General features: G+C 44.0%; 1 protein-coding gene across 2 annotated transcripts in view; it reads left to right on the top strand.

The window, feature by feature from the left end:
• The window catches only part of ppfia3 (PTPRF interacting protein alpha 3), a 31,090-nt gene extending 4,844 nt beyond the window's left edge, over window positions 1–26,246 (top strand). For both annotated transcript variants that reach the window (XM_086184379.1, XM_086184378.1), the window contains exons 3-31: window positions 4,123–4,224; window positions 4,389–4,628; window positions 4,706–4,765; window positions 5,550–5,678; window positions 5,792–5,884; window positions 6,516–6,568; window positions 8,347–8,440; window positions 8,563–8,697; window positions 9,589–9,672; window positions 9,928–10,059; window positions 11,342–11,404; window positions 11,496–11,575; window positions 12,497–12,665; window positions 13,406–13,599; window positions 13,691–13,931; window positions 14,495–14,628; window positions 14,710–14,864; window positions 14,957–15,056; window positions 15,138–15,219; window positions 16,118–16,318; window positions 17,217–17,282; window positions 17,776–17,802; window positions 17,961–18,136; window positions 18,424–18,521; window positions 20,230–20,405; window positions 21,546–21,614; window positions 21,718–21,880; window positions 23,119–23,180; window positions 23,457–26,246. In XM_086184379.1, coding sequence (XP_086040505.1) covers window positions 4,123–4,224; window positions 4,389–4,628; window positions 4,706–4,765; window positions 5,550–5,678; window positions 5,792–5,884; window positions 6,516–6,568; window positions 8,347–8,440; window positions 8,563–8,697; window positions 9,589–9,672; window positions 9,928–10,059; window positions 11,342–11,404; window positions 11,496–11,575; window positions 12,497–12,665; window positions 13,406–13,599; window positions 13,691–13,931; window positions 14,495–14,628; window positions 14,710–14,864; window positions 14,957–15,056; window positions 15,138–15,219; window positions 16,118–16,318; window positions 17,217–17,282; window positions 17,776–17,802; window positions 17,961–18,136; window positions 18,424–18,521; window positions 20,230–20,405; window positions 21,546–21,614; window positions 21,718–21,880; window positions 23,119–23,171 — 3,369 coding nt within the window. In that variant the 3' untranslated portion in view covers window positions 23,172–23,180; window positions 23,457–26,246. The remainder of the gene's footprint in view (window positions 1–4,122; window positions 4,225–4,388; window positions 4,629–4,705; window positions 4,766–5,549; window positions 5,679–5,791; window positions 5,885–6,515; window positions 6,569–8,346; window positions 8,441–8,562; window positions 8,698–9,588; window positions 9,673–9,927; window positions 10,060–11,341; window positions 11,405–11,495; window positions 11,576–12,496; window positions 12,666–13,405; window positions 13,600–13,690; window positions 13,932–14,494; window positions 14,629–14,709; window positions 14,865–14,956; window positions 15,057–15,137; window positions 15,220–16,117; window positions 16,319–17,216; window positions 17,283–17,775; window positions 17,803–17,960; window positions 18,137–18,423; window positions 18,522–20,229; window positions 20,406–21,545; window positions 21,615–21,717; window positions 21,881–23,118; window positions 23,181–23,456) is intronic.
• The last annotated feature ends 45 nt before the right edge of the window (window positions 26,247–26,291 follow it).

Raw genomic sequence — 26,291 nt, 5'->3', positions numbered from 1 at the left:
AAAAAACATAAATATTCTGGATTTATTTATCAAGCAGAAACCAAATCAGCGTTGGAAAGGTGTGGACAGGTGTTTTTGCAGCTGACCTTCTCGTCTCTGCCAAGGAGGACATGTTTTTGGTGATGTTTGGATGTCTGACCGCAAACATGGTGTAAGGATGTGTGACGAGCCTAGATAGGAGGAAGCCCTTAGATGTTGGGGAAGATTAATCAAAGCGCCACCTGGTGGCAACGGGAAACAACTTTCTATTTTACAGAATTTTCTTACATGTTGATGTCCTCCTCATCGTGGGCCGACAAGATCCATCTCAGATTTGTTCAGAAACACCGTAATAACATGCCAGTGGGTTACTGTGACGACAGTGAGTTTGAGTTAGACGTGGTTACCACGGTGAGGCAGCCATATTCAATGTTTCACCATAGAACAGGGAACGATTGTAACTGGACTCCACATGGTCAGATCTTTTAAAAACTTTTATTTTTGATGAGAGTCCTGGCCTGAAGATGTCTACAAGCTGAATTTGCATCATAGCACCACCTAGTGGTAAGAATCTGCCTCGTAGTTTTGGCCTTACCCTGCTGATAAACACACAAACAGCACTGAAAGCATGGCGGCTCTGGCAGAGGTAATTAATCGTTAGTCGCAGCACTAAATGAGTGATGTGTTTGCTCTTGCGTGGAGTTTGTTTACAACCTCGGGTTGCTGATGAATGTTGCCATGTGACCACAAATGAGCTGCGAGACAAATAAGAAGTGATATCAGTTGAGCACCTGAATCGCAACTAAAACAACGAGCCTCATGACTGAATAGTCTCTTGTTTACTTTTTACTTGAATTTATGAAGTTGCATGCCAAAGTTGCAGATGTGGGAGAGATGTTGTGTCTCATGTGAAGTACACGTCCCTCACCCGAATCAATTTGAAACTCCACTCAACAGACAAGGCTATTTCCAGGCACGGGTCATTGTTGGATGCCTCCGGCAGCGATGATGCCTCCTCATTGTTAGTATCTATTTTTCCTCTGCCGCTCTGCCTGAAATATCAAAATGAAATAACAGATGTAGCTGCACCGCACCTTCTCACGGCCTTGCTGGACGTTAAAGGGCCATATTGCCTGGCGGAGAGGAGATCAATATGCTGCACACATCTGCAGAAAGCACAGAAAGAGGAACACATGGAGGCCTGTGATACATTCGACTGTAGAGGAGTTCACTGGGTTCGTCTGTGTGTGTGGAGACGTTGCCAAGAGAGGCAAATAGGAGAGAGGGATGGATGGAGCAGCAGCATGGCACAGAGAGAGAGGGAGAAAAAACCCTGGTAATATGAAACACAGAGACTAACAAATCAAGGCCATTTGCATATTGCTGCATACTAATCGGCTGGCTTCTACAGTCTGTTTTAGATGTCATGTATCATGACAAAGGGAGACTGAAATGGATGCATGAAAGTGAAAGAAATGAATGCCAGCGCAGTTGTTCATCTGACCAAAGTGATGGAGACTAATAGGAATCCAGAGAGCGCCTGGTATCAGCGGTCCGCCTCAAACCATCTCTTACTTGAATTAATCCCAGAATTATAATATTACCAGTGCAGCACATGCCATCTGCACGCAGCAGTTTCTCTGCCATCATCTCAAATAAGCATCTTCATTTTCCACCCGCAGTGAGATGCCTAGAACCGGGGTACCCAAACTTTTCCATGTTCTGGACCCCCCCCCCCCCCCCCCCCCCATGTGAAGTGAGTTTGCTCAGTCAGGATGAGGGCGGGAAACACCCTCATAACTTAGAATACGACACTATCGCCGTACTTTTCTCGTGGTGCTTGAAAGTGCCTGTCGGACGGAAGAAGAAATGACCCCACAACAGCAGGAACGGTACACTTCTATCTCACATTGTGGCAGCAGCTTCAGAAAGTTTGGCAACTGTGATGAAAACAAAGTGCAGGAGCAAAACTGAGGGCCTCTTGAACACAAACACGTACGTGAAATGAACATGACCAAGTGATGATGGGGTTAATCAATTTATAACAAGAAACAGATCGATATCGTATCAATATGAGGTATCGTAATATATTGCAGAATCAATATTTTTCCATTCATTGCTAAAATTTGCAATGAACGACTCAAATTTTACAAGAAAACTACCTGGACTGTTTTTTTTAATCATTATTGTTGTTATTATTATTACTTTTCAATTTTAGAAATACTAACACTTGTTTTTTAAAGACAAGAAAAACACATCTGTGGTCACATGGTCTCTGGCGTTGGTTTGTACATTTCCAGAGTAACTGAAAAAGCTGTGGATGGATTTTGATGATAATTGGTTGGACGATATTAATTGATTTGATTTTGGAATTGGTCCTAAACTGGATCAGTTATTGATCAATTATGTCTATTGATATTATATTTAAATGTTTGGGTTTTGTTTTTTTTTTGTTTTGTCTTTTTTTTGGAAGACATTTTTGTCCGGAAGAGGGTGTGAGGTAATGGACATGTCTGCCTAGACACGAGCGTCAGTGCTGTTTGGTCATTTGTTAGCATAGAAGTTCTATAGGGACACTCGTGTGTTGGCGAATGTTTCTGAGCTGTGTGTCACAGAAGTATCATGCTATAATCGAGTCCAAATGGTGGGACAATCAGTGGACAGCCAGCAGTTCTGATACAGAATGCGTGTTTTATCAGCCAGTGTCTTTTACTTTGCCAAGAGGCGTGGGGGGGGGGGGGGGGGGGTGACCTCAGACCCAATGACATCATCTCAGCAAGCCAGAAAGTCACTGCTGAAAGTTCAACTCAATCAGCCACTCGTCCTCTCTTTTGATTTGCCACCATAGAAACCCTTTGGTTACTCATATCTAGCAAACCTCACGATTACACATAATTGGAGTAAATTACATAAAATCGCACCAGTTCCACTGGACGGCTGTCAGTTGGAACTGTAAGACATTGTGCTGCGTTGGCCTCCATCCCGCTACGCTCATGCTTGTTTAACCTCCAGGCGTTTGTTTTAATGATGGCCAAATGCACTGCCAGTCATGCTTACTGTGCAATTAAACCAATTTCAGGTGCAACTTTTGCACTAAACCTGACTGGTACACTTTATTTGGAGGACCGGTTTAAGAGTCCCGGCGGCTATGAACTGCGTGGTGGATATGGCAAAGGTTACACGTGCTGCTGGGCTCTCAGTTGTTCTCTCCTTCAGCCAAGATGTGGCTGCGTTATGTTTGCACGCGTGTGTACTTGTGTGTGTAGGTAATGCAGTAAAATTCCGTGAGCTTAAATTGGTGTCGTTTTGTAGGTTTGCTAATGAAAAAATGGTTTGTCAAACTGTGTGCTGCACTTAATTGCGTTGAGGGGGTTTGTGGGAAATATGGGCAGTAAAACTTACAGTCCAGAGTTGGGCTTTTTTTTTTTTATTATCTAATATTTTGTGGTGTATGTCTCATATTCCTTGGATAACTGCCAAAGTTAGAAGACGTTACATCATGCTGATATGCTTCCAGTCCAGTCACTAAGGAACGGTTTTCACTGATTATGACGTAATTTGTTGTTTTCAGTCCTTCTGACTCAACATTTATCAGTCGTACACCGAAGAATTACATGAAAAAAGCAAGAAGGAGACTGAAAAATATATTTTACTGATTGTGCAGATGTAGTAACATGGAAGACCTTTACTCTTCTGACTTCTTGTTAAAAAAATCTTTGATCGGATAATCTGAAATGTACGCCTAACACGTCTCAGATTAACATTTTAGGGGGTGGGGGGGACTTGTAGAAAGAACTGTGTTTATTGGCAGTATTTTTTTTTCACTCAACACATGACACGAAAACAAAAACAAAAAATGGCTGGGATTCTTTTACGTCCTTCGTACTTCTGTTTGCCACAATTAACATGAACAGTAAGTTGCATTTGTTATGGTGGGAAATGTGTAACTGGTCGAAAAAAAAACCCATAAATCAGCCAACTTCTCCCTCCCGAGAAAGCAACTGATGGATGTTTAGGGGCCAACAATCGTGGTTTTTTTTTTGTGTTTTTAACAAAATCTATCGTAGTTTGTTGAGTGTGTGTGATCAGCGTGCATCCGGATCGCATGTGGGTCAGTAATAGCGCCCTCTTGTGACCCTACAGGAGTTTGCAGTGCTGACCAAAGAGCTGAACCTCTGCCGGGAGCAGCTGCTGGAGAGAGAGGAGGAGATCGCAGAGCTGAAGGCCGAGCGAAACAACACACGAGTCAGTGCTCTTCTTCCCTCAACATCTGCTTAAGTTCATCTTCTTGTGTTATTCATTCAAGTAATATAGTCGTTTTATTTTTTAGTGCTGAAAGATGATTCACCATGTAATATTTACTCTAATGGCGTGAGACAGCTCCTAACATGCAGCGCATGTGTTTGTAGCTGCTGCTGGAACATCTGGAGTGCCTGGTGTCTCGTCATGAACGCAGCCTTAGGATGACGGTGGTGAAGAGGCAGGCCCAGTCTCCGGCAGGGGTCTCCAGTGAGGTGGAGGTCCTAAAAGCCCTCAAATCCCTGTTTGAGCATCACAAAGCGCTGGATGAGAAGGTTCGAGAAAGGCTACGGGTGGCTCTGGAGCGCGTGGCCGTGCTGGAGGAGGAGTTGCAGACTTCCTCTCAAGAGGCGAGTTTCTGGGCTTGTGTTGTTTTTGTGCATCAGTAAATAACCGATGCTGATGGTTCTGATCTTCTTTGTTTCAGGTTTTGTCTTTAAGGGAGCAAATCAAAAGAAGACAGCAAGGACTGGATGGCGGAAAAGAGGTGATTTGATGTATCCTCTTAGTCCTCATACACAGCTTCCACAAATGCTTCAACTCTGTTCATGAAAGGAAGATTTCTGGGGATGTGACACAAATAAATCACATTCCTGCACGATAATTTTTTTGGATATTTCAAGCTGAGATCTTGATGTTCAGAAATCTGAAAGTGCGCGAAGGGCACAGACTCTTCCAAATGTGAGAAGGAGTGTAACATATGATGTCTGGACGCTGTCAGGTAGTGAGTCGTCATGACCACCCCGACTGCTAATGTGTACGCTCAGTAGCCAATGACAGCAGAGGAAATATAAGCCATTAACCTGTGTTGTAATTATCTCTACCACCATATCTGTTACACCTAGCGTTAGCCTACATAGCCTCGGCTCCAGGATTTAGATATTGTTTTCGAAAAAAGTGTTTTATGCACTTACCTCCAACTTCCTCTGCAGTCTGTGGACTCCACACTCCCCACGTCTGCCCCTGCACCACCTCACCAAAATATTTCTCTCTTTTTGGGTCTTTTATTCAGCTAATGGGTGATCTCTGATCAGTTGTTGTTTTTTTTTAATCCACTTGGTTAGCATGTACTAACAGAGCAGAGACTTTGAGGATGGCCGCTGTAATGGCTGGAGAACGTAGAAATAGAAAGTTGGTTGAGTTTATCCCCCAAAACAAAGTGCAGGCCAAAGATTTGTATTGGAAGTCAACAATGAAGAAGCTTTAATAATGTATAATCATCCCTTTTTGCGATCAGCTCTTATTAAAGTGAATATTTTCTCTCCATTCAGCGGCTTCCCAATGGACCTTCCTCCATTTTAGATGACGGAGACATCGACAGGCAGAGAGAAGGCGAGATCGAGCGTCAGAGGTCAGAGTTGGGACAGCTGAAAGAGAGGCTGGCGCTCATGTGCAGACAGGTACTTGAACTAGAGACGCTTTTCATGCCGTCATCAAAGCAAACATCCCACGCCGGACAGAACATGATGTGTGCTCGCTCAACCTCGTAACCAACACCCTGACCTCTCATCAGGTTGGGGAGATCGAGGAGCAGCTGACGTCGGCCAGGAGGGAGCTGGCCAGGTCGGAGGAGGCCAACCAGAAACTACAAAGGGATGTGAAAGAGGTGAGAGTCACTGAGATGTTGACAGACAATAAACCGCTCGTGTGCGCACGAGTGCGTATGCACGCGCGCGCGTGTGTGTGTATGTGTGTATGCCTGACGCTGCCAAGTCTGTTTCCCAAACAAAAAAATGTAATGCTTTGCTATGGGAACAAAGTCATTCGCCTACTTGGCAGCAGCGGCTGCTACTGTACGCACACACTGTAACCATGGTGATGGTGCCATCAGCAGAGCTGCAGGCGTTTTCACACTGTTAAACTGTCTGGTAGCTGATTGAAAGGTTTGTGGAGCATTTTGGGTAGAGGTAGTCGGGCCATTTTACGCACCAGTCCTTCCACACTCTCTTCTTTTACACGCACAAACACCTACACACACACACACACCCCCCCCCCCCCCACCTCGTGGACTCGTGCAACTGCACAGGTGAGCTCCTCTGAAATCTGCCAACAACTATTAACTAGTCATTATCATTCTTCAGCTAATAGCTGTTCAAGCCAAGTGAATTCCCTTTGATCAACACCCACTCGTAAGTGTGACACTTGCCCTCTCCCGCCTCCTTCGCCTGCTCTCCTTTGCTTTCTGTTGTCTGAGAATCGGAATAACTTGAGGCTTTTTTTTTTTCTTTTTCTTTCAGGCGCTTTGTCAAAGGGAGGACATGGAGGAGAGAATCACCACGCTAGAGCGCAGGTTTGTGTTTGTGAGGTGGTGGCAGTTGGGGCAACCTACCAGTTTGATTTCCCGGGAAAAAATAAATTAGAAAACACATACATGAACCTTGACAATTGATTTTTGCCACCCACACAGGTGAATACAATAGAAAATAAAGCGTGCATTCAAAACATATTCACTTAGTGTGATGCCATTATGTACCTTGGTGCTTTGATACTTGAGTGAATCACCAAAATACTTGAAAAAGTGGATCACCTAACTAAACTCAACCTGGACATTATTTTTTGCTGGGTCCCCGGCCACGTGGGCTTGCGTGGTAATGCAAAGGCAGATCGTGCTGCTAAAGGAGCCCTGAATGAAGAGATTTCTGAATGCCAAATCCCTGTCTCTGATCTTAAACCTGTTCTTTGTTCCTACATAAGTGACAACTGGCAAGCCGAATGGAGTAACTGTGTTGGAAATAGGCTGCAAGAAATATGTGCGACTGTGAAACCAATGGCAACTCGATCATTTTCACGCAGACATGATCAAGTTGTCGATGCAAGGTGTAGAACTGGACATTCTGGACTCACTCGTGGATTTTTGTTAACCGGAGGTGAACCTCCCCTTTGTGGTCTTTGTGGTAATCTCTTGTCGACTAAGCACATTTTATCTTGCTCTGCCCTTAGAATAAAAAGGCAGAAGTTGTTTTTTTTTTTTTTTTAAAGAAGATACTACAGTAGCTATTTTTAATAAGGTCTCACCTTTTAAAGGTTTTAAACTTTTTAAAGTTAATTGATATGAACAAACTTATTTAATATATTTATTTATTTGTTTCATTGTTGCTGTTTTTTTTTTTTTCAGATGATATTTATCACCAGTTTTGGCCATGAAATGGCCACAGCTGCTTAACTGGCAATAAACACAAACAAACAAACAAACAAACTTGAGTGAGTCAAATAATGTGAGGTGTAGGGATAGTGAACTTCTGCCAACAAGTCGAGACGGTCCTGCGAGACACTGATGCACAATGATTTATTTCACAGGCATTTCAATTTATGTAAAACCGACAGTTATTCATGACATAAGTACCTGTGAAGTAAAGAGTTTGAAGCAAACTCCCCGCTGAATCCGAGCGCCTGAGTACTTCATATTTTGATCATCAGCATGCGTTGCAGACAGAGACTCAGGCAGACGCTCGGCTGTGGCAGTTTCTTTACTTTCACTCTTTTTAATCACAACAAAACAGTATGGAGCAGTTGGGATGTACAACCCTGAAGTTAGCATCGCCATGATCTCTTGCCACCAAAAAAAAAAAAAAAAGGTGGGATTTTTACATATGAATATTCCAGGGAAAAAAACTCAGAGGCAAAACATAACATTTTTATTTATTTATTTATTTTTTTTGCCAGATAGTCCCCGTGAATGAACATCACCTGCATCATTTTTGAAGCTGACGCTGCAACTAGTTTTGTGCTTCTCTTTCTGGCCTCATGATGCTTATTAATGTCGCGGACACGTAAAAGTTGTGAAATTAATGTGTTTGGTATTCATTGACGTATTGTATAATGCAGGACAAAATATCTGGAGCTAACTGAACCCCAGACCTTGAACCTAACCCCCGCTGAGATGAGGGAACTGGACTTTAAACGCTAGTAACTTGATGTCATTCATGCTCCTTGCTTACACTCTGCCACCCTGTTTTCTTCGCTGTTATATCTTGGTATAGCTTTGTGCTACATATTGCAATACGACGCTGACATGTTCATCCTTTGACTTAGGAATTAGCTAAACTGCATCTTTTCTGGGGCTTTCAGGTACCTCAGTGCCCAGAGGGAGGCGACGTCTCTCCATGACATCAAAGACAAACTGGAGAATGAGCTGGCCAGCAAAGAGTCTCTGTACAGACAGGTGGGTTAAGTCTCTCTCGCCCTGTTTCTGTTCACGTCCCCATCATGAGGTCATCTCCTCCTGATGGGTTTAATCATCCAGCTTCACTCTCACTCCTAGTTTCTCATCCTGTCCTCTTGCAGAGCGAGGAGAAGAACCGGCAGCTTCAGGAGCGTCTGGATGACGCCAAGCAGAAGTTGCAGCAAACCCTGCAGAGGGCTGAGACACTGCCGGAGATAGAGGCCCAGCTCGCCCAGAGAGTGGCTGCACTTAACAAGGTGTGTGTTTAAAAAAAAGCTTAAAAAAAATAAAAAATTTGCATCAACCATTTAATTTGTGCCATTTATTCAGTCTGTTGCATTGTGTTAAATGCATCGTATTGTAGTGTTGTGGTTTGAGGGACGGGGCCGTAAGTGGTGTGACATCACGAAACATCCAAGCCTCCCACTCATAACGTGATGTTTTTACTCCTCTATGCCCCACGCCTTCAGCATGTGCCGTGACCATTAGTTGAGGGGGCGGGGCCACGCATTGTCCAACATCACTAAACTTGTCAGACAATCTTGGACAGTGTGCGTGTGTGCGTGCGTGTGTGTGTATGTGTGTGTCTGCAAGCATGTAGGCTAGTGCAGGCATGAACATAAACTGTGTGTGTTTGTGTGTGTGTGTGTGTGCATTCATGCATGAGTGAAACGGAACATTAAATGTCAACCAACAGATGAATAACAAATATTTTCATTAAGCCCTGCCAGTAACTCACCAGTGAGACCTCGTAGATGAAAGCCGACTCAGGGCATCAAGTCAACACATCTATTTGATCCTCAACACGTCAGGACGCCACATGTAGTCTTCATGACTGATTAGATTGCTAATACATCAGCCTGTAACATTTCTATAAAGTGTTTTCACGGATGCCAAAGAAAACTTTCCTGCTAAACATCTTGGATTGCTACAATTACCTGTGACATGTTCAGGCTCGATGGCTTCTGTAGAAGATTAAAGCTTTGAAAGACGCAAACTAACAAAGTTTGCTGTTCTGCTGTGATGAGCGCAGGTGTGTCGCTAATTGGTAGACTCGGTCAACAGACGGTTTCCTTTGTGTCAATTTGTATTAGCGTGGAAACATGCGCTAACCGGTCCTGGCTTCCTTCCTCTCTCCAACCATCCAGGCAGAGGAGCGTCATGGTAACTTTGAGGAGCGACTGCGACAGATGGAGGCACAACTGGAGGAGAAGAACCAGGAGCTACAAAGGGTGAGTCATGCTTGTTTTTCCATCACTCTTTCTCTTTTCCTGTTCTCCCCCTCCCCTTCTTTCATGACGTGCCTCAGTCAGGCGTTACGCAGCACAAAGGCGCACTAATTTTCTAAAACTCCAGATAGAAATCTTTGCTTTCTCTTGCTCTCCATCAAGCTGAATGCTTGTTATACATTCTCCTCCCACCCTCCCTTCACTCATGTGTTTTCCTTTTCACTCTCACCCATCTCACTGTCTCTTTCTCCCCCTCAGGCGAGGCAGAGGGAGAGGATGAATGATGAACACAACAAGCGTCTCTCGGACACAGTGGACAAGCTACTATCTGAGTCCAACGAGAGGCTGCAGCTCCATCTGAAGGAGAGAATGGCTGCCCTGGAGGAGAAGGTGACGGAGAGCGAGCGTTCGCCAAAGATCCTAAAGATTTGTACCATTTTCCCTCATGAACTCCTGGTGTTGAGTACGTGTGCCCTCCAGGAAGCTAGGACCAGTTAAAACTTGAGGGAATTCCAAACCGTGTCTCAATCAGCAGCTGGATTCATCGGCATCACTTCCCCGTCTCTAGTCATGTTGTCGTATGGTAGATAGGAGGGAATAGCAGTAGTAGTAGGAGCGAAAATAGTAGTACAGGTGTTGTTTGTGTTGGTGTTTGAGTATTTCTTATGAAACAATCAGTTAAAATTGGGCAAAATATCAATAATTTAAACATCTGAGTGAAATACTGATAAAAGAAATGCAGTTTGGTTTGAGAGACATTGGAATGCCTGTAAATCACTTTTTCCTCATTTTAACAGCTTAAGGGTATATAATTATGCACGTTTCAGTCATGAACCGGGATGTCATATTATTAGAAAGTACTTATCTGTACCGGTACCTCAGGATCTGCACAAATCTTGGAACCAAAATAATGAATAGATTAAATCTGAGATAAATTCCTGCAGCGACTAAAATCTGGAGAGGGGCAAAAAAACAACAACACATAAGTAGTTGTTCCACATTGACCAAGGAATGCAGCTGTTGCTGACTTTGGCTCGTAGATCTAACATAAGGTTTTTCTTTTGAATTGAAGTCTTCTCCTGGAGGGTAATTGCTCAATATTGCTGTGTTGTATGTTGCTGCGTGGCGCTCGGCAATGCATCCATTTCATTACAGTTTTGGCCTCCCAAGTATTGTGGAAACAAAACAATCAAGGCAAATCGATCGTTTTGTCACATTCTATTTTGCAAAGTCGATCTCGCTCTGTGGGAAAGTGACAGAAAGTGTCTTTGATCAACGAGGAAGATAAAATCAGTTCGGCTGATTGTATTTTGGTTTCAAGGAATCAGATGAAGAACAGCATAAAAGCATAATGAGCCTCATTCATGAAAAGTTCTTTTGCTCAAGTTTGTTCGTGCATACCCTGGATTCAGTCTTAGGGACAGAAAGCTGTGTCTGATAAGGTCTAATAAAGTCCTTCGCTCAGTGAGAACAGTTGTGTGCGTAGGATTTCATGAATGAGGCACAAAGTCAGTCATTAATCACTTGACAATTATGATCTCAGCGCTGACTACAGAGCAGCACCCAGTTGATATCTTCTTTTCAGTCTTTTATTTTATTACTCTTGTCTCACCTCCAACTTCTCCCATGTTTCAACACACCGATGACAGTTCTTCTCATTCCTCCCCTCCAGAACGCCCTGTCGGAGGAACTTTCTAACATGAAGAAAATCCAGGATGATCTCCTGGCAAACAAGGTGACTGAAGCTCCAGGCCTCATTCCTCGATGAAGCCGCTTAACATGTGTTACCCCCCTCTCACCCACCGTCTCTCTCTGTTCACTCGCAGGACCAGCTGATAGCGGAGCTGGAAAGGCTTCAGCTGGAGTTGGATCAGCTGAGAGCGAGGCCTGGGGGCTCTTACTCCAGGTTGGAGCCATTTAGATATCATCGCCACAGAAAATGTGGAATTCTAACTGTTATTCTGAGTCGGCTGCGTTGCCTGGAGGGACTGTGAAGCTGCCAGCGCTGCTTCTCTTATCTTGTCAGATAATGTAGATAAATCAGTCACTGTCAGGGGTGTTTAACACTGTCAGCACGCACAGGGCCAACGCAAACCCAACACACTCTCATTGACTGAAACACACCTGACACTTTGCTGTCTAATTCTCACCTCTCATCTCCATGTCTTGACACTTTCTCTTATAAACTCTTGTAGACCTGCTCATTTTTCACGCAGTAGATCAAGCAAATTACCACTTTCCTTCCTATCTTTTATTTGACATTGAATTTCTTTTTTTTCATTCATCTATTGCACTACTTTCTTCTCTCTCTTGTCGATTTAAAGCGATACTTCACCCCCCCCCCAAAAAAATTATCATTGTTTGTCAATTGACCGTTATCTTGAATACATAAAGAAGTTTTTTTTTTTTTCCTCCCCTGCATGACTACTTGGTGAATCCAGAATTCATAAAACACAAGCCTCATAGTTGCTGCCGGAAGCTGGTGGAGATTAAAGATAAAACACAAGAATTTCTTTCTGTAATCAAGACATCGTAACAGTGAATATTTGTGACATAAATGATTATATTTGGGTGAAGTATCACTTTAAAAGTACAACGAGTTCAAATTAAAGCAGTACGATAGGATAAACCCTCCCTTAGTTTGATGTATTCACAATTTCATTATTTATACAATATTTTCATCTTGATTTATTCATATTAAACATGTTTACTTTATAATTGGCAGCTGTTGCGTGTAAATTCCTCACCTTCCTGGCTGTAAGTGCCTCCAGGAAAATTTTCTTTTATTTGATGTCATCTCATGTTATCTTTCTATCTGCTTCTCCAGCCGTTCTCTACCGGGAAGCGCCCTGGAGTTGAGATATTCTCACGGCGGCGGGTCCCTCCCAACAGGCTCCACCACTCACCTGGATCCCTTTGGTAACGCCTCCACCGGGGGCGTGGTCAGGCGAAGTCACAGGGCTCGTTGGAGCTCTGCTCGAGAGGACTCTACCAAAGTGAGAATCTAACATTCCCGTGACAAACCCAGATCCTTTCATACAGCTCAGCTTTTTTCTACCAAAATAAGACTTATCACACAAATGCCTTTTTTTAAGAACTGACTGATTTGTTCTTTTTCCTCTTAGGAACAGCATATTTGTCATTGTCCATCCTCACATCCTGGACAAGAAGCTAGAACCCCCTTCTATCCTCTGTGTGTGCGTTAGGGAGTTGAGACGGGCTGAATGCTAGTTAGCTTAGCACAATGACTGGTAGTGGGTAGGCAAGTTAGCGTACCTCCTCAGTGTCCAAAGCCTGTTGTTCCTCCAGTGTGTATTCTGGTTTGAATAGACAAGGATCGGGATCTTGGGATATCAAGGAATAATCCTCCTCATCCTCAAAGTCGGCCATGATAAGTTTTTAAAGAATTTTTGGTTTTGTTGGCTGAAGTGTTGCGGGGCTGCGTCACACCGCTGCACCCCATCAGGCTCATGGCTCTAATATGTCATAATATTGAGTTTTTATTTCAAAGGGAGTATTGCAGACAAGGCTAGTTATTATAAACCAGACAAAGATAATTTTACAGCGAAGTGTAGAAGGATGACTCAGTGACTTTGATGTCCCTTTGATGACTTGACCTAGCACCATTATGCTACACTGCCCACCTGAAGTTTAATTTATCCTGTACAGCTTTCAGAGCTGATGATTATCACGTCTCTGATGACTTTGGAAATGTTTTGGACTCCTTTGTGTGCAGTACCCAGACTGGGAGAGTGGGGCTCTGCTGGGGACAGGGTTCGAGCCCGGCGTGGACGTTGTCTGCTCTGACGACGACGATGAAGGGGACCATCGGTTTGGATCAGAGCTGCTGTCCCCCAGTGGGCAAACGGACGTGCAGACCCTGGCCATTATGCTGCAGGAACAGCTGGAGGCCATTAATAAGGAGATCAAGTAAGAGTGATGGTGCTAATGAACTTCATTTTGTTCCACTTTCAGTTGCTTGTTAGCGGAGCATCATGTCTTTTCCTCTTTGCTCCTCCAGACTGATCCAGGAGGAGAAGGAGAACACAGAGTTGCGGGCGGAGGAGATTGAGAGCCGGGTCAGCAGCGTGGCTTTGGACAGTCCCCCAATCCCTCCATCCTCCTTGGGAAGAGACAGCACAGGGCGGGGCTTCATCCCCTCATCCATCACATCCTCCACTCTAGCCTCCCCCTCACCCCCAAGCTCTGGACACTCCACCCCTCGCCTGCCCCACTCCCCGGCCCGTGAGACTGACAGACAGGTACTCCGGGCATTAACAGAACAGTTTTACCTGTTTTCGTCTTGTATCCACCTACCTGTCTTTGCTCCTCCAGTCAGTGACTCATGGAGACGGAGCAGAAGCAAATCATGTAGACGGGGTCAGAGAAGTTCAGTTTCTCCTTAACAGCGTGTTATTAGGCCAAGACTGATTCAGATGACTTTAGCACAGTACGATCGGTACCAGACGGGCCCCAGCATGTGAGAGGCAGGGGGAGGAATTACAAACGCTAAACAAAACGACAGTCAGGAATGTTGTGAATGTGAAAATATTGATGTGAGAGTTCAGAATAAAATGAAAAGAACTGTCTGACAGTACGTGCTTCTCCATCCAGCATTTTTGCATAAAAAAACCTGAGTGGAAATACTGAAAATTTGAATAAATCTTGAAATATTGAACAAAAAAAATTGGTGAATCAGTAAAAGACAAATGCAAAAGAATGCAATGAAACAGATGCAGTGAATGAATGATGACGCACCCCGTGATGGTCGGGGCTCGTCAGGGTTGTTTTATCATTCTTAAAATGTCTGTATTCCACGTTTTAGAACAGCAAAGAAGACGATCGGTCCCTCGCCCTTCTCGACTCCACGCCTCCCCCGACTCCTCGCGCACTGCGACTGGACAGGATGACCCTCACCCACCCCGGGGCGATGCTGGATGACCCCAGAGAGTTCCGCAGGTACGACAGCCTCACGTTAAATGTACCAAGTCTAATGTTTTGAATGATTAGTCAGCAGCTGACCTCCTGTCTTCCTCCCAGTCTCTCAGCAGACGGCAGCAGCTCCAACAGCAGCCAAGATTCTCTCCACAAGTCCAGTAAGAAGAAAAGCATCAAGTCTTCCATTGGGCGGCTTTTTGGAAAGAAGGAGAAAGGGAGGATGGGTCAACCTGGGCGGGATGGAGCTGCTTCTCTCGGTAAACAGATGGAGGGAAAACTTATATGCAGCGTTTTCAGTTCGACATCTTCTCACTTAGTCATTCTTTTGACCTTCCTGCATCTCGTCCAGCTTCTACTCCCTCTGAAGACCTGGCCTCCGGAGACCCGATCGGGATGAACAAGACAGGAACTTTGGGTCCGGCAGATAAAGACCGTCGCAGCAAGAAGAAGTGAGGGATGAGAAAATGTGTGTTTTTGTTCATGTTTCAGTCATCGAGTAATCCATTTGTTACTCCTCTTCCTCCCTCCAGGCATGAGCTACTGGAAGAAGCATGTCGCCAAGGACTTCCCTTCGCATCTTGGGATGGACCCACTGTTGTATCTTGGTTGGAGGTACTGGACAGCAGTGTTTATACCAGATTGTGGATTTCTTTTAAGTTGGATATCACACAAAATGATTTCTGAAATGCTGAAAATTGAAGTTTGGCTTGACTTCATATGCCACCAACATAATAATCACTGACTGAATTATGTGACGTGCGATTGTTTTTTTTTTTGTACCTGAGCAGATATAATGATACATATCGATAACACAAAAGGGCCTCTGCATAAAGTATATTTTCCATTTTGCTCCGCTGTGAGTTTGCTGTGAGTTATGGCGTAGCTGCAGAAAGTCAACCGAGATAGGAATTTGAAATGAACTGAAAGGCATCTCCTCATACAAAAAAGCACTTACAACAAAACGTCTGCCTAAATAACACTGTTTCCCGCAGCCTGGAACTGCAAAAAGTAAATCGTATCCTCAGATTTTCAACTCTGGCAAATGCTGTTTGCCTCCTTTTAGGAAAAATTCAGTTAACACTGCAGGCTGGGAAAACCTGTTGGTAGTGTCAGGCTTTGTTGATTTGGGTTGTAAAATTGTCAATACTTATTTGTCCGATGTTATTTTTTTATTAGCACTTGGAAAAATGTTGCATTTAGGGAGTCCATATTTTTTCCAAATTCTTTGGAAATAAATTATTGAACAAATTCCACTAAGTTTTTCTAGTCATATCATCATAACTGTGTTCTGCTGCGCAAAAGACATGTCCCTGCAACTTCTAGCTATGATTGTGGTGTTTTTTTCAGAGGTGCAGGACTTTATATTACAGAAAACTTAGTCTGCATTCAGTTAAAAATGTGACAGAGGCAGAAAACTCTCAAAGTGCTGTGAGTTTCAGAGGGTGAAGCAAGAGAACTTCTCCCAAAATATCTTCCTTCTTAACTTCATCTGTTGTCTATGTCCTTTCAGCTGTGGGTGGGAATGCCAGCCTGGTACGTGGCAGCATGTCGTGCCAACGTGAAGAGCGGCGCCATCATGGCCAACCTGTCCGACACGGAGATCCAGAGGGAGATCGGCATCAGCAACCCGCTGCACCGCCTCAAACTGCGACTGGCCATCCAGGAGATGGTGTCCCTCACCAGCCCCTCGGCCCCGGCCAGCACTCGCTCTGTGAGAACCAGCAGCACGCGTTTTAGCAGCAAGCAAACACTTACAGGAGATAAAATGTTATTGAGTATATATGTCAAATACAACTGACACAAGACAAAACGCTCACGTCGAGAGGTAGATCATTGGAAAACGTGTCAGAATACGTTTTGCAGTAACATATGATTTGAGCTGATGACTGCTGTGCAGGAGCGTCAACCTACAGCTCCTCAGAAACTCATCAAAATACACAGCAGCAAAGATGGCAGACCGCCGCCGTGATGCGCTGTGAACACGCCTGGTGTGTTTTAAGGGTTAGACTTCAACCTGAGGGTGAAGTTACACTTTGATGGAATAAATGTCAATGAAAATATCACTGCGTTTACTGTTGCAGACTAGGAGTCGATTGCAAGGAAGCTGATAAAGGTTCACATATTTTGCCTGCAGATTAAAACGTTGCCAACAAAATCTTAATTTTTGAAATTGTTACACAGTCACAAAGATAAACCAGATGTTGAAATATGTCAGCAGCATTTGTTCTCTTGACCTTTATATCTGCTGTCCGGGGGAAGATGAAGCCATTGCGGAGATTTTGCAACCCCATCGCTTGGTTTCCTATTTATTTTACTGCAAGAATCACATTAACGAGATCTTGAGAATCATCAGGCAAACAATTCTACTTAGCACATTTCACAGATTCATCCTTCTTTTTCACACAGTACAGCCAAACCTAATGTTTATCAAAAATCTCCATGGTGATGAGAAAGCAATCTGCTGTTGTGGTTGGCTACCATCTTGTGATGTGGCTTTTTTTTGGCACTGTTGAGCATCGTAGACAAATACGAGCATCAATAATTCAAGCAGGCAAATCTGTTGTGCTTTTAATTTTTGACTGCTTAATTTTCTCTTCGCATGACCGCAGTCGACCAGTAACGTGTGGATGACCCACGCGGAGATGGAGTCTTTAAACGCCGCCACCAAGCCTCCGGTCAGTGCCTCGGCTGTCCTGTCTCTGTCTGACCTATTTTAAGTTTTTCATGATTATTTTGCTCAGTTTTTAATTATGTTGATTGTCTGGTCTGGTCTGAATCATGTTGATGAGTCTCTCCCCTTCCTCCTCCTCCTCCTCCTCCTCCTCCTACTCCTCCTCTTGCTGTCTCTGTTTGTATTTCTGTCTCTTTATATTTATATTTGTCTCTATTTGTGGGTCCAGGCCATAGTGTTGAGCATCTTCTTCTCTCCCTCTGGTTGCTGTTTCAGTGTGAACTGCTTCCAACTAATTACCCGTTCACTAACACACTGTTCCTCACTTTGTCCTCTTTCCTTCCCGCTGCTACTGCTGCTCCCCCTCGCTCCTCTGCTTCTCCTCCATCATCTCTCATCCACCCCGCTCCTGACCTGCGCTCCCCTGCCCCTCGCCACCTCCGTATCACTCTCTCTGTCTCTTTCTGTCTGCCTTTTCTCTTCTCTCTGCATTCCAGGAGCTGAAAGAGTTCAGTTGGGATCAGGTGAGTATCAACTTCAAAATTAGCATAAAGATGCATATGGTCAATAAGAGTTTCTAGTGAGACTAGTCGCAGTGAATCACGAGTCACTGACTTGCACCAACATAACATATCAAGCCAAGTGTGAATCAGCGTTGATCATCTGTGGTTGTCCCCTTCAGATACTGGCCTACGGCGATATGAATCACGAGTGGGTGGGTAACGACTGGCTGCCCAGCCTGGGTCTGCCACAGTACCGCAGCTACTTCATGGAGTCCCTGGTGGATGCTCGCATGTTGGACCACCTGACCAAGAAGGAGCTGAGAGGACAGCTCAAAATGGTGGACAGCTTCCACAGGTAAGCTCCGCGTGCCTGCTCTCGCCTGCTTCACAGCCATAACTTATGTAAGTCATGTCACCTCTATCATTCCTCTCTGCTGACGCTCTCTTTGTGAGTGTTTGGAAATATGAAGGTGTTAAGAGACACATGGATGGGGACTTGTGACAGCTCAGGTGTGTGTCTCCAGGCTCTCTTTAGAATGACGGGGTCAAAGGATTGTATCGGTGCTTAATCCGAGGACAGGTGAGAGTGGAAACACACCCTCAGTTAGCCTGCTAACCCTCTGGCTCTTTGACCTCTCCCAGGGTCAGTTTGCATTACGGCATCATGTGCCTGAAGCGTCTGAATTACGATCGCAAGGAGCTGGAGAGGAGGCGAGAGGACAGCGCCCACCAGAACAAAGGTGAGCTGTTGATCTAAGCCCACGAGTGTGGGACGGTTCGTGCTGCTGCTGACCCTGTCCACCCAACTCATTCGTCTCAGCAGGCTATTGTCTTCTTTTTTTACTTACAACTGCTATACATCAACACAATTGTTACCATTATTGAGTTCAGTATGAAACCACCATGTTTCCTCGCTTTATTGCAGTCTGTTAATGCATCGGTGTCTTGCCGTGACAGGTATAGTCAGAGCAGCGGCAGCAGCACCGTTTCCATCAACCTCTTTTAAACTTTAGATTATGTTGATGTTAAGACAGAGAATTAATCAGCTTTTGGAATTTGTTTCAAATAGGTACAAGAAAAAAACAAAACAATGGATCTGCGGCTCTGTGAGGTTGCACAATATGGGCCTGATTTACTAAGATCCCAAATCCAGAGTACCAACTAAAAACAAATACCTCACATTTTGTTGGTGCAAGTTTTGAGGTGATCAACTGAGAGAAACTGCCTGATCAACATCAGGTGCAAACATGGTGGAGGCTGCAGTATTTAATTGAGGGCTTCGCATGTTTTAATGGTGTTTGTCCCACTACTGAGCAGCAAAGGTTTTAGAAAGAAAAGAGAACAGCGGGACAAATGTTGATTTAATTTCCTTTAGACTACAGTGGTCGTGAAGGCTCTGTTAAAGGCCACATCAAGAGTTTATCTTCAAAAACAGATAAAAGCCATTCTAAAAATAAAGGAATGAATGGAAATGGAATGAATAGCTAATGACCCTCTGGAAGACCTTCAAAGACGTGAGGGAACATGGTTCTAATAACAATCAATGACATCATTTTACAAATATAGCGTTCCCACTAAAATAATCTCATGAGCCCATGTCTCACTTGCAGTCTGCGATTTTTTTGCATGTCATTTTTGCACGACTACATTAATTAGCAACTTTACAAAGCACAAATCATCCTGAAGGCAACAAGAAAGTCTGTAAATCTCATGTGAAGTTCAAAGAGGCAGTACATGAAAAGTTATTAGGCTTTGACATCTGGTGAACATGAACATCTGCACGAATCCATCTTGTTGATATTTGACAGGATGCCTAAATGTCCGTGTTCGTGTTTCAGGTAAATCTATAGCAATAGCATGAGAATAAAAATGCAACTCTGGCTCAGAAATAAACACAAAAAAAATCACAAAACAAACCACAAACATGAGGACATAAAGAAAACGTAACCTTTCCCTCTGATGTCGCCCATGTTTCTGGAAGACGTTGAGGACCACCCGGTGGTTATATAATCCGCGTTCTATTGAATTTTGGCTGGGTAACACTTACATAAATGTCAACATGCTCAGCCATTAAACAAACCTAAATTTCTTGCCCTCCCACTGCTAGAGCCTCAGGATACACATGTTTTAGATTTTAAGTCATCTAGGTTGATTTCCCACTTGAGAATTTCCTGAGTGAGGAAATGTGTCAGATTAAGATTTGTTTGATGATAAACTTGACCTCTGCTATTATGACAGTTTCTTTCTACAACTTGTCAATACTTCATGAGCAATGCAGGTCTTTTACAAGACAAATAGCAAAATATCTGAACAGAGGTGGAAGAAGAGAATATAAAAAAACCCGATCTAGCTCTTAAAAAACAGCCAGGAGACATCTTGTTGTCTGCGCATGGAAGCAGATGGATCCCTTCACCTTCTCCCCCCCCCCACCTCCCCCACCCCTCCCAGATGTGATGGTGTGGTCCAATGAGCGCGTGATGTGCTGGGTGCAGACGATCGGTCTGAAGGAGTACGCCGACAACCTTCGCGAGAGCGGCGTTCACGGCTCTCTGCTGGCTCTAGACGACACCTTTGACTACACTGACCTGGCCCTGCTGCTGCAGATCCCCAATCAGAACACACAGGTAACTGACAGCTGGTGAAGGCCACGTCCTCCACATCTGCATCAGCCAGATGTCCTGCTTTATGGAGTGCACCGACGGTGACTTGGTAAGGGAGTCGATGATGCATTTAACTCAGGCTCCCATTAATCATGTTGCAACTCCAACATTTTCCTCCCAAAACAGAACTTTGATCTTATTGGTTTTTTTTGTTTGAAAGTTCCCCTCCACACATAAATGAAGGCAACAAAGAGACTCAAATCAATTCTGGAATGTGTCTGAGATGGTTTTGGCAGGAAAAAAAAACCAACCCCCAAAAAAAACCATTGAAATCTTTGAACTGCTACGTCTCTTCCTAAAACTTCCAGTGGATTTAATTTCATTTGTTTACCTGCTGGGCAGAATTTACCGTGAAGTGTATCTTGTGTTTGTGAACTGCTTCATCTTTGTCTGGTGGACAGTCAGACCAGGCTCAGATTCCAAAAGATTTGTGATGTCACAAATCTTGCTCAAAGGACTGCCAGTGTCACGCTCACGCATCCTTCCACATAGTGAAGCTCAAACCATCAACTCGTAGAACGAAGACAAATTAGTGTTTGACTGGAGGGGGACGGTTTTATGCTTTTGTCACATGTCGAATATTTGGACTGTCCCAATCAAAAGTTGGCACATTTTCAACTTTTTGCTTATTGAACCAACTGGACAGTTCAGTAACGGTCGTGTTGTAATGAATATCTGGACACACTGAGGACATGAGACAGTCATTTGTTTTAAATATCCTTATGGATTTATTTCCTGTTCTCAGTGGACTGATATGCTTCCCTTTGTGTGTACCATGCCACTTGTTTCTTTGTCAAATTATGCAAAACATGCTTGGACCGCTGACAGTAATAAACGGTAGATATCAGGTGTTTTTATCTTAAAGCAGAGCACCAGTCGTATTTCCCACCATCCTCGGAGAGTGGCAGGTATGATAAGAGACCGAACGCATTTAAATGAAGGCGCTTCATCTACTTTCGCCTGAGTTATATTTGACCTGGTTGGATGCGTGTGAGCGATTTAAACATGAACTAATGAATTCCAGCAGGGCAGACCTGCGCTGCAAATGTGTCATCTCCAGAGTCCAAACTAATCTCTAAGCTCTACATCAACTCTTTCCTCCAGGCCAGACAGCTCCTGGAGCAAGAGTACAACTCCCTCATCTCCATGGGTACCGAGAGACGACCTGATGAGGTCAGCATGCTAATCCACTGGGAAAAAAAATTGCAGATATAGTTTAGACTAACGACTAGTTTGCTTGAGCAGCTGTGATATTCACACCTTCTCCGTCTGCCAGGATGGAACCAAGACTTTCACCCGTTCACCTTCCTGGAGGAAGATGTTTCGGGAGAAAGACCTACGGGGCGTGACCTCAGACTCCGCCGAGACCCTGCCTGCTAACTTCCGTGCCTCAGCCATCTCCACGCCCTCCGTTACCCTGAGGAAGGTGCAGAGTGATGGTGGGTACCACCCACGACCTCTGACATCTTTACTCATCATCAAGCGTGTGTTTGCTTGTTGATTTCTTTGAAGAAGAGGAAAGTCTTGTGGGCAGCTGCACAGTTTCGATCGGGGGCGCTTGAGTCGTAATTCCGAAGATGTGAGTGGGAGGAGCTGGAGCACCTGGGGAGCCCATGGAAACTACAACCCTGGACCTGGACCATCACTTGGTGCTCCGAACAAGTTGGCAAACAACTAGTTTGGAGTTTTGTTGTGTCTCAACTGTAATAATTGCTCGTTCAATGCTAGTAATGTTAGCTTTGGTAATTTAGTGCCAGCTGTGTTCTCCAGGAGTCCCGCCTCTGCTTTCACCTTTCTCCATTTAATATATTTATTTGATAGGAACAGATGTGATACAAACAGAGAATAACACAGTTGACCAGCACTACATGTTTCAGCCTTTATAGCCACGCTAATTTCTGTCGCCCACCCTTCTAAGAGCCATCAAAGTACGAGATAAAACATGCTCAGCACCAGAGTTGCTTGGTGGTACGCTCTCTTGACACATTACGCAACATACACATATCATTTACATACACGTGCATACAGTACAAGTAGTCATATATACACATACAGTATGCACCCATCATACGTACACTAATATTTGTCGATAGAACAAGAGTCAATCGAGACTAAATCCAAAATTGTAAGTCTTTGGGCTCTAGAGATTGTGTAGGTCCTTGAGGATATGCGCATTAGAGCTCATCAAAAGTGAAGCCACCTGATCTCGATCGCCCCCTGGTGGCCTTTTGCAGAACATGATTCACAAACAATAGGATGCTATCGGTGTAAGACAGCGGCTCCTGTCAGCCGTAGAATTCCTGGCTTCGTTGTTTGTCCGTCCTCGACGTACGGTCTATGATTCAAACCCAGGACCCTTTTCTCACCACCGAACCAACATTTGCTTTCAAGCGACATAACGTACACGTTATATAACACCCTGCGAATACAGAACCACAGTCACATGCGGCGAGCAGTTGGTTGCTCTCATGCGACGCTGCCATTAGTTTGGCAGTGGAATTTTCTGTTTCCTTTAACAAAGGAACTGGCAATAACAAGGAACAGACGCTTCAAAGTACAGGGGAAGACATTTATCCCTCATTCCACTTCTTAATGGGAATGCCTGTGGAAGGTCAGCGCTGTTTAAGACGTTGCAGTTATGATAATAACCCTGTCTGTCTCCTGGTTTCCAACACAGCCAGCTCTGGTGCCCGGGGTGAATCCGCCTCAGTGAGAACCTACTCCTGTTGAGGGGCTGAGGTGAGAACCCTGCACCACATTAATTAAAGTGTCTAGTAGTGTTCCATCTGTGCAGCGAGGCACAACTCCAAGCTACGGAGATAGCTTGCACATGTGCCGAGGACACTCATTGAACTTGTTGTTTTATGTATTTGTTTGTTGTAGTGGATCAGTTTAAGGCCGGGATTTTAGTAGTTCCCCTAAGGTCTTTAAGTGGTGCTTGGTTTGGATTTTAGGCAAAGTTGAATTAAGGCCACTGAAGCAGTCACATGTGAATAATGCTGTTTCTCTCCTCAGGGCGCTGACTGGATTGGGACTAGAGGACCCTCTCACTCATCCACGGAGACAGAAGCAATGAATATAACCATTTAACTTCAAAATAAATCTGTCGGTCTGACCATTCTGCAATAACAGAAACAAAGGAAAGAAGGGGAATATGACCTGAAGAATGTATGAATGGACTCGGAAGGTTGAAAGAGATCAGCTGTTTTCTCCTCTGTCTCTCTCTTCCTGTCATTCTGCCTTTGCTCTTTCTCTTAATGAAGGCTAACGCCGGTGCTGGTTAGCGCTCATCGTGCAGGTTCCCCCTCCCTTCAGTCCGGCTGCACACCGTCAGCATATCAGGGCCCATTTCTCCTCACGTAGGGAGCCAATTGCTGCCATTTATTGTCTTACAGCGTATGAAATATAAATGGCCTTACAACTTAAGAGGGGATGAGGGCAGCTTTTGTTGGCCAGAGCAGACGTCAGTTTCGCCCGACGGGTTGGATTTTAAAAACAGGAGAGGGTGTAAAATTGTAACAGGATTAGGGGACATGTAACCCTAGCTACATGGCCGTAAATGGGTTATAACTCTCGACAACACCTGTGTTCTCCTTTCTGCTCGAGACTCGGTGTCCGGTGTCAGTCGATGTGGTTCTATTGTTGGCCTCCGTGGTCCTGTCAGGGGTGTCTAAGTGTCCCCAATTGCTTGGTAGTAAAACATGTCAGAATTCAACATTTAGCTCCGATCACATCAGACCATCCTTCCCCGTCCTTTGTCCACTGGCACCTTGAAAACCGAGAGTCTGAGTCACCTCTTTTGAAGGTCCCTGTTGTAGAAGATCAAAGGCAAAGAGGTGGGTGGGAGGGGGCGGAGCCAACCGGCATTGTGCTCAATGATTTCATGTTGTCGTTGTCGGGAAATCTGTTTGCTTTTAGTGTCTCTGCCACGGCTGAGTTTAGAGAGAGTTTACAAAGTCTAACTTAAAATTTTATTCATGGAAATGAATCATTTATTACAACTTAATAGATAAGCAATAAGCTTTTTAAACTTAAAAAAAAAATTGTTACTGGCCCTTCAAGTACTCGTGAATAGGTGTCTTGAGGTGGCAAAGACCTCCTTAAGTCTCCAAAACGCAGGAAGAGCCAGCCACGTTGATGTAGCTTGAAGCTCAAGACATTTATTTGAGAGTACTTAGGAGGCAAAATACACTTTTTAGGGTTGAGTACTGCGTTAATGAGGAGGTAGTCAGGTTCTCCTCATAGCTGGGATGGCGTCAAGAATTCAAACAGAGTGTCTTACTGAACGGAATGATTATTCACTGTCTCTATACTTTCACAAAGTTCTCCATGGGGGCGTTACTTTGGATTGGCTGACAAGCGCAGGTCACCCGAACAAGAAAAGTAGCAGTAGCCATGCTGGCGGGGGGCACACTCATAAGAATACAAGTGTCTGGGTTAAACAGCTGTTGTTGACCAAAATGCGTTGTTTTTTGTTGTTGTTTTTTTTAGCCTTCTGTCTTAAGTGTTTGATTTTGTTTTTAATGAAAACGACCAACGTTCTAGCGCTGCTGTCTCCATCGTTCTTTCACCCCTGTTCCACCTTCTTCTCACGCGTGGGTTCTTTTCATCTGACAGCGAGGAGCCTCGCCAGGAGGGCGTAGCGTGTAGGAGAGTAATCAAAAAGTTACTGGCATACGTGGCTTGAACGGATGTTTTTAACATGAATCAAGGCCGTTAGTAACAAACGAAACACCCTTTTTAAAGTTTGCCTTATTAGAGAGTGGTGTCCGAGTGACGAATGGATGAAAGGAAGCATCTTGACTCTAAAGGTTATTTCCTGACTAGCCTGCCACTATGTCGCTGTGCAGTTTGTGACGACTAATCATCAGCTCAGGGTCTTGGGTAATCCTGATGATGGGAGAGGTGACAGAGAGACAAAACAGCCACTCGAAGGGAGGAACCAGAGATGGAGAGAGAGAGAGAGAGAGAGAGAGGGAGAGAGAAAGGATGGACAGAATCCGGTCATTTTACTGCACAAACAAGCCATAACGGAAACTTAAGAGCTCTCTGGGGGGTGAGATCAGAGGGAGGCAGGACGAGAGGGCGAGCCCGAGGAAGCCCAGGAAACAAAACCTTTAGCCTCTGTGTTTACGATGCATGTCAAACAAACGACAATGACCTAAAAAAAACAAACAAACAAAAAAAAACCAACAAAAAAAAACAAAAAAAAAACTTTTTTGGTAGTGAAGATATGAGGTGTCGTTCAAAAAATAAAAAATAAAAACCAACAAACATATATCTGTATGATAAACCTACGGGGGCGGGAGCCTGGGGATCAATTTGTAAAATGTGTGTATTTTTTTCAGTTGTATTTTTTATTTTTTACGATAACTATTTATTTTCTTTAGGTATGTATTGGATAAATGTATGTACATGTCCTGTTCCTTCTTGATTCTGACTTCTTTTGAACTAGTTTTAAAAGTAAATATGAAACATTGAAATGGTCATTCAAATACGCTACTGTATGTGTACATTTTGAGAACAAATTGTGAAATGATTTAACAGATTTCCATGATAAAAGTGATAGTAATACAAATTGAAAATACCATATGGAAAAATTAATAAACAAACAATAATGACGACGATATTGAAAACGGTGATGTAAAAGAAAAAAGAAATAAAGCGATCCGTGTGGATCTGCTGATCATCTCAAACTTTCCCTGTTTTTATTTACTTCAATGTCTTGTTTTACTCCTTAATTTTTTTGTGAGGACGTTATTTGGTTAGTTCAGACCAGCGTCTGTTTGTTTGAACGATATCAGCAGAATTACACAAAAGGTAACCAACAAATAAACATGTACCAGTTAT

The sequence above is a fragment of the Aulostomus chinensis genome, chromosome 18 (assembly GCF_037954235.1).
Source record: "Aulostomus chinensis isolate RoL2024-O1b breed Wild chromosome 18, RoL_Achi_v1.0, whole genome shotgun sequence".
NCBI classification, from domain to species: domain Eukaryota; kingdom Metazoa; phylum Chordata; class Actinopteri; order Syngnathiformes; family Aulostomidae; genus Aulostomus; species Aulostomus chinensis.
Note: the sequence above shows the minus strand (reverse complement) of the source record. Positions and strands in the feature narration are given on the sequence as shown.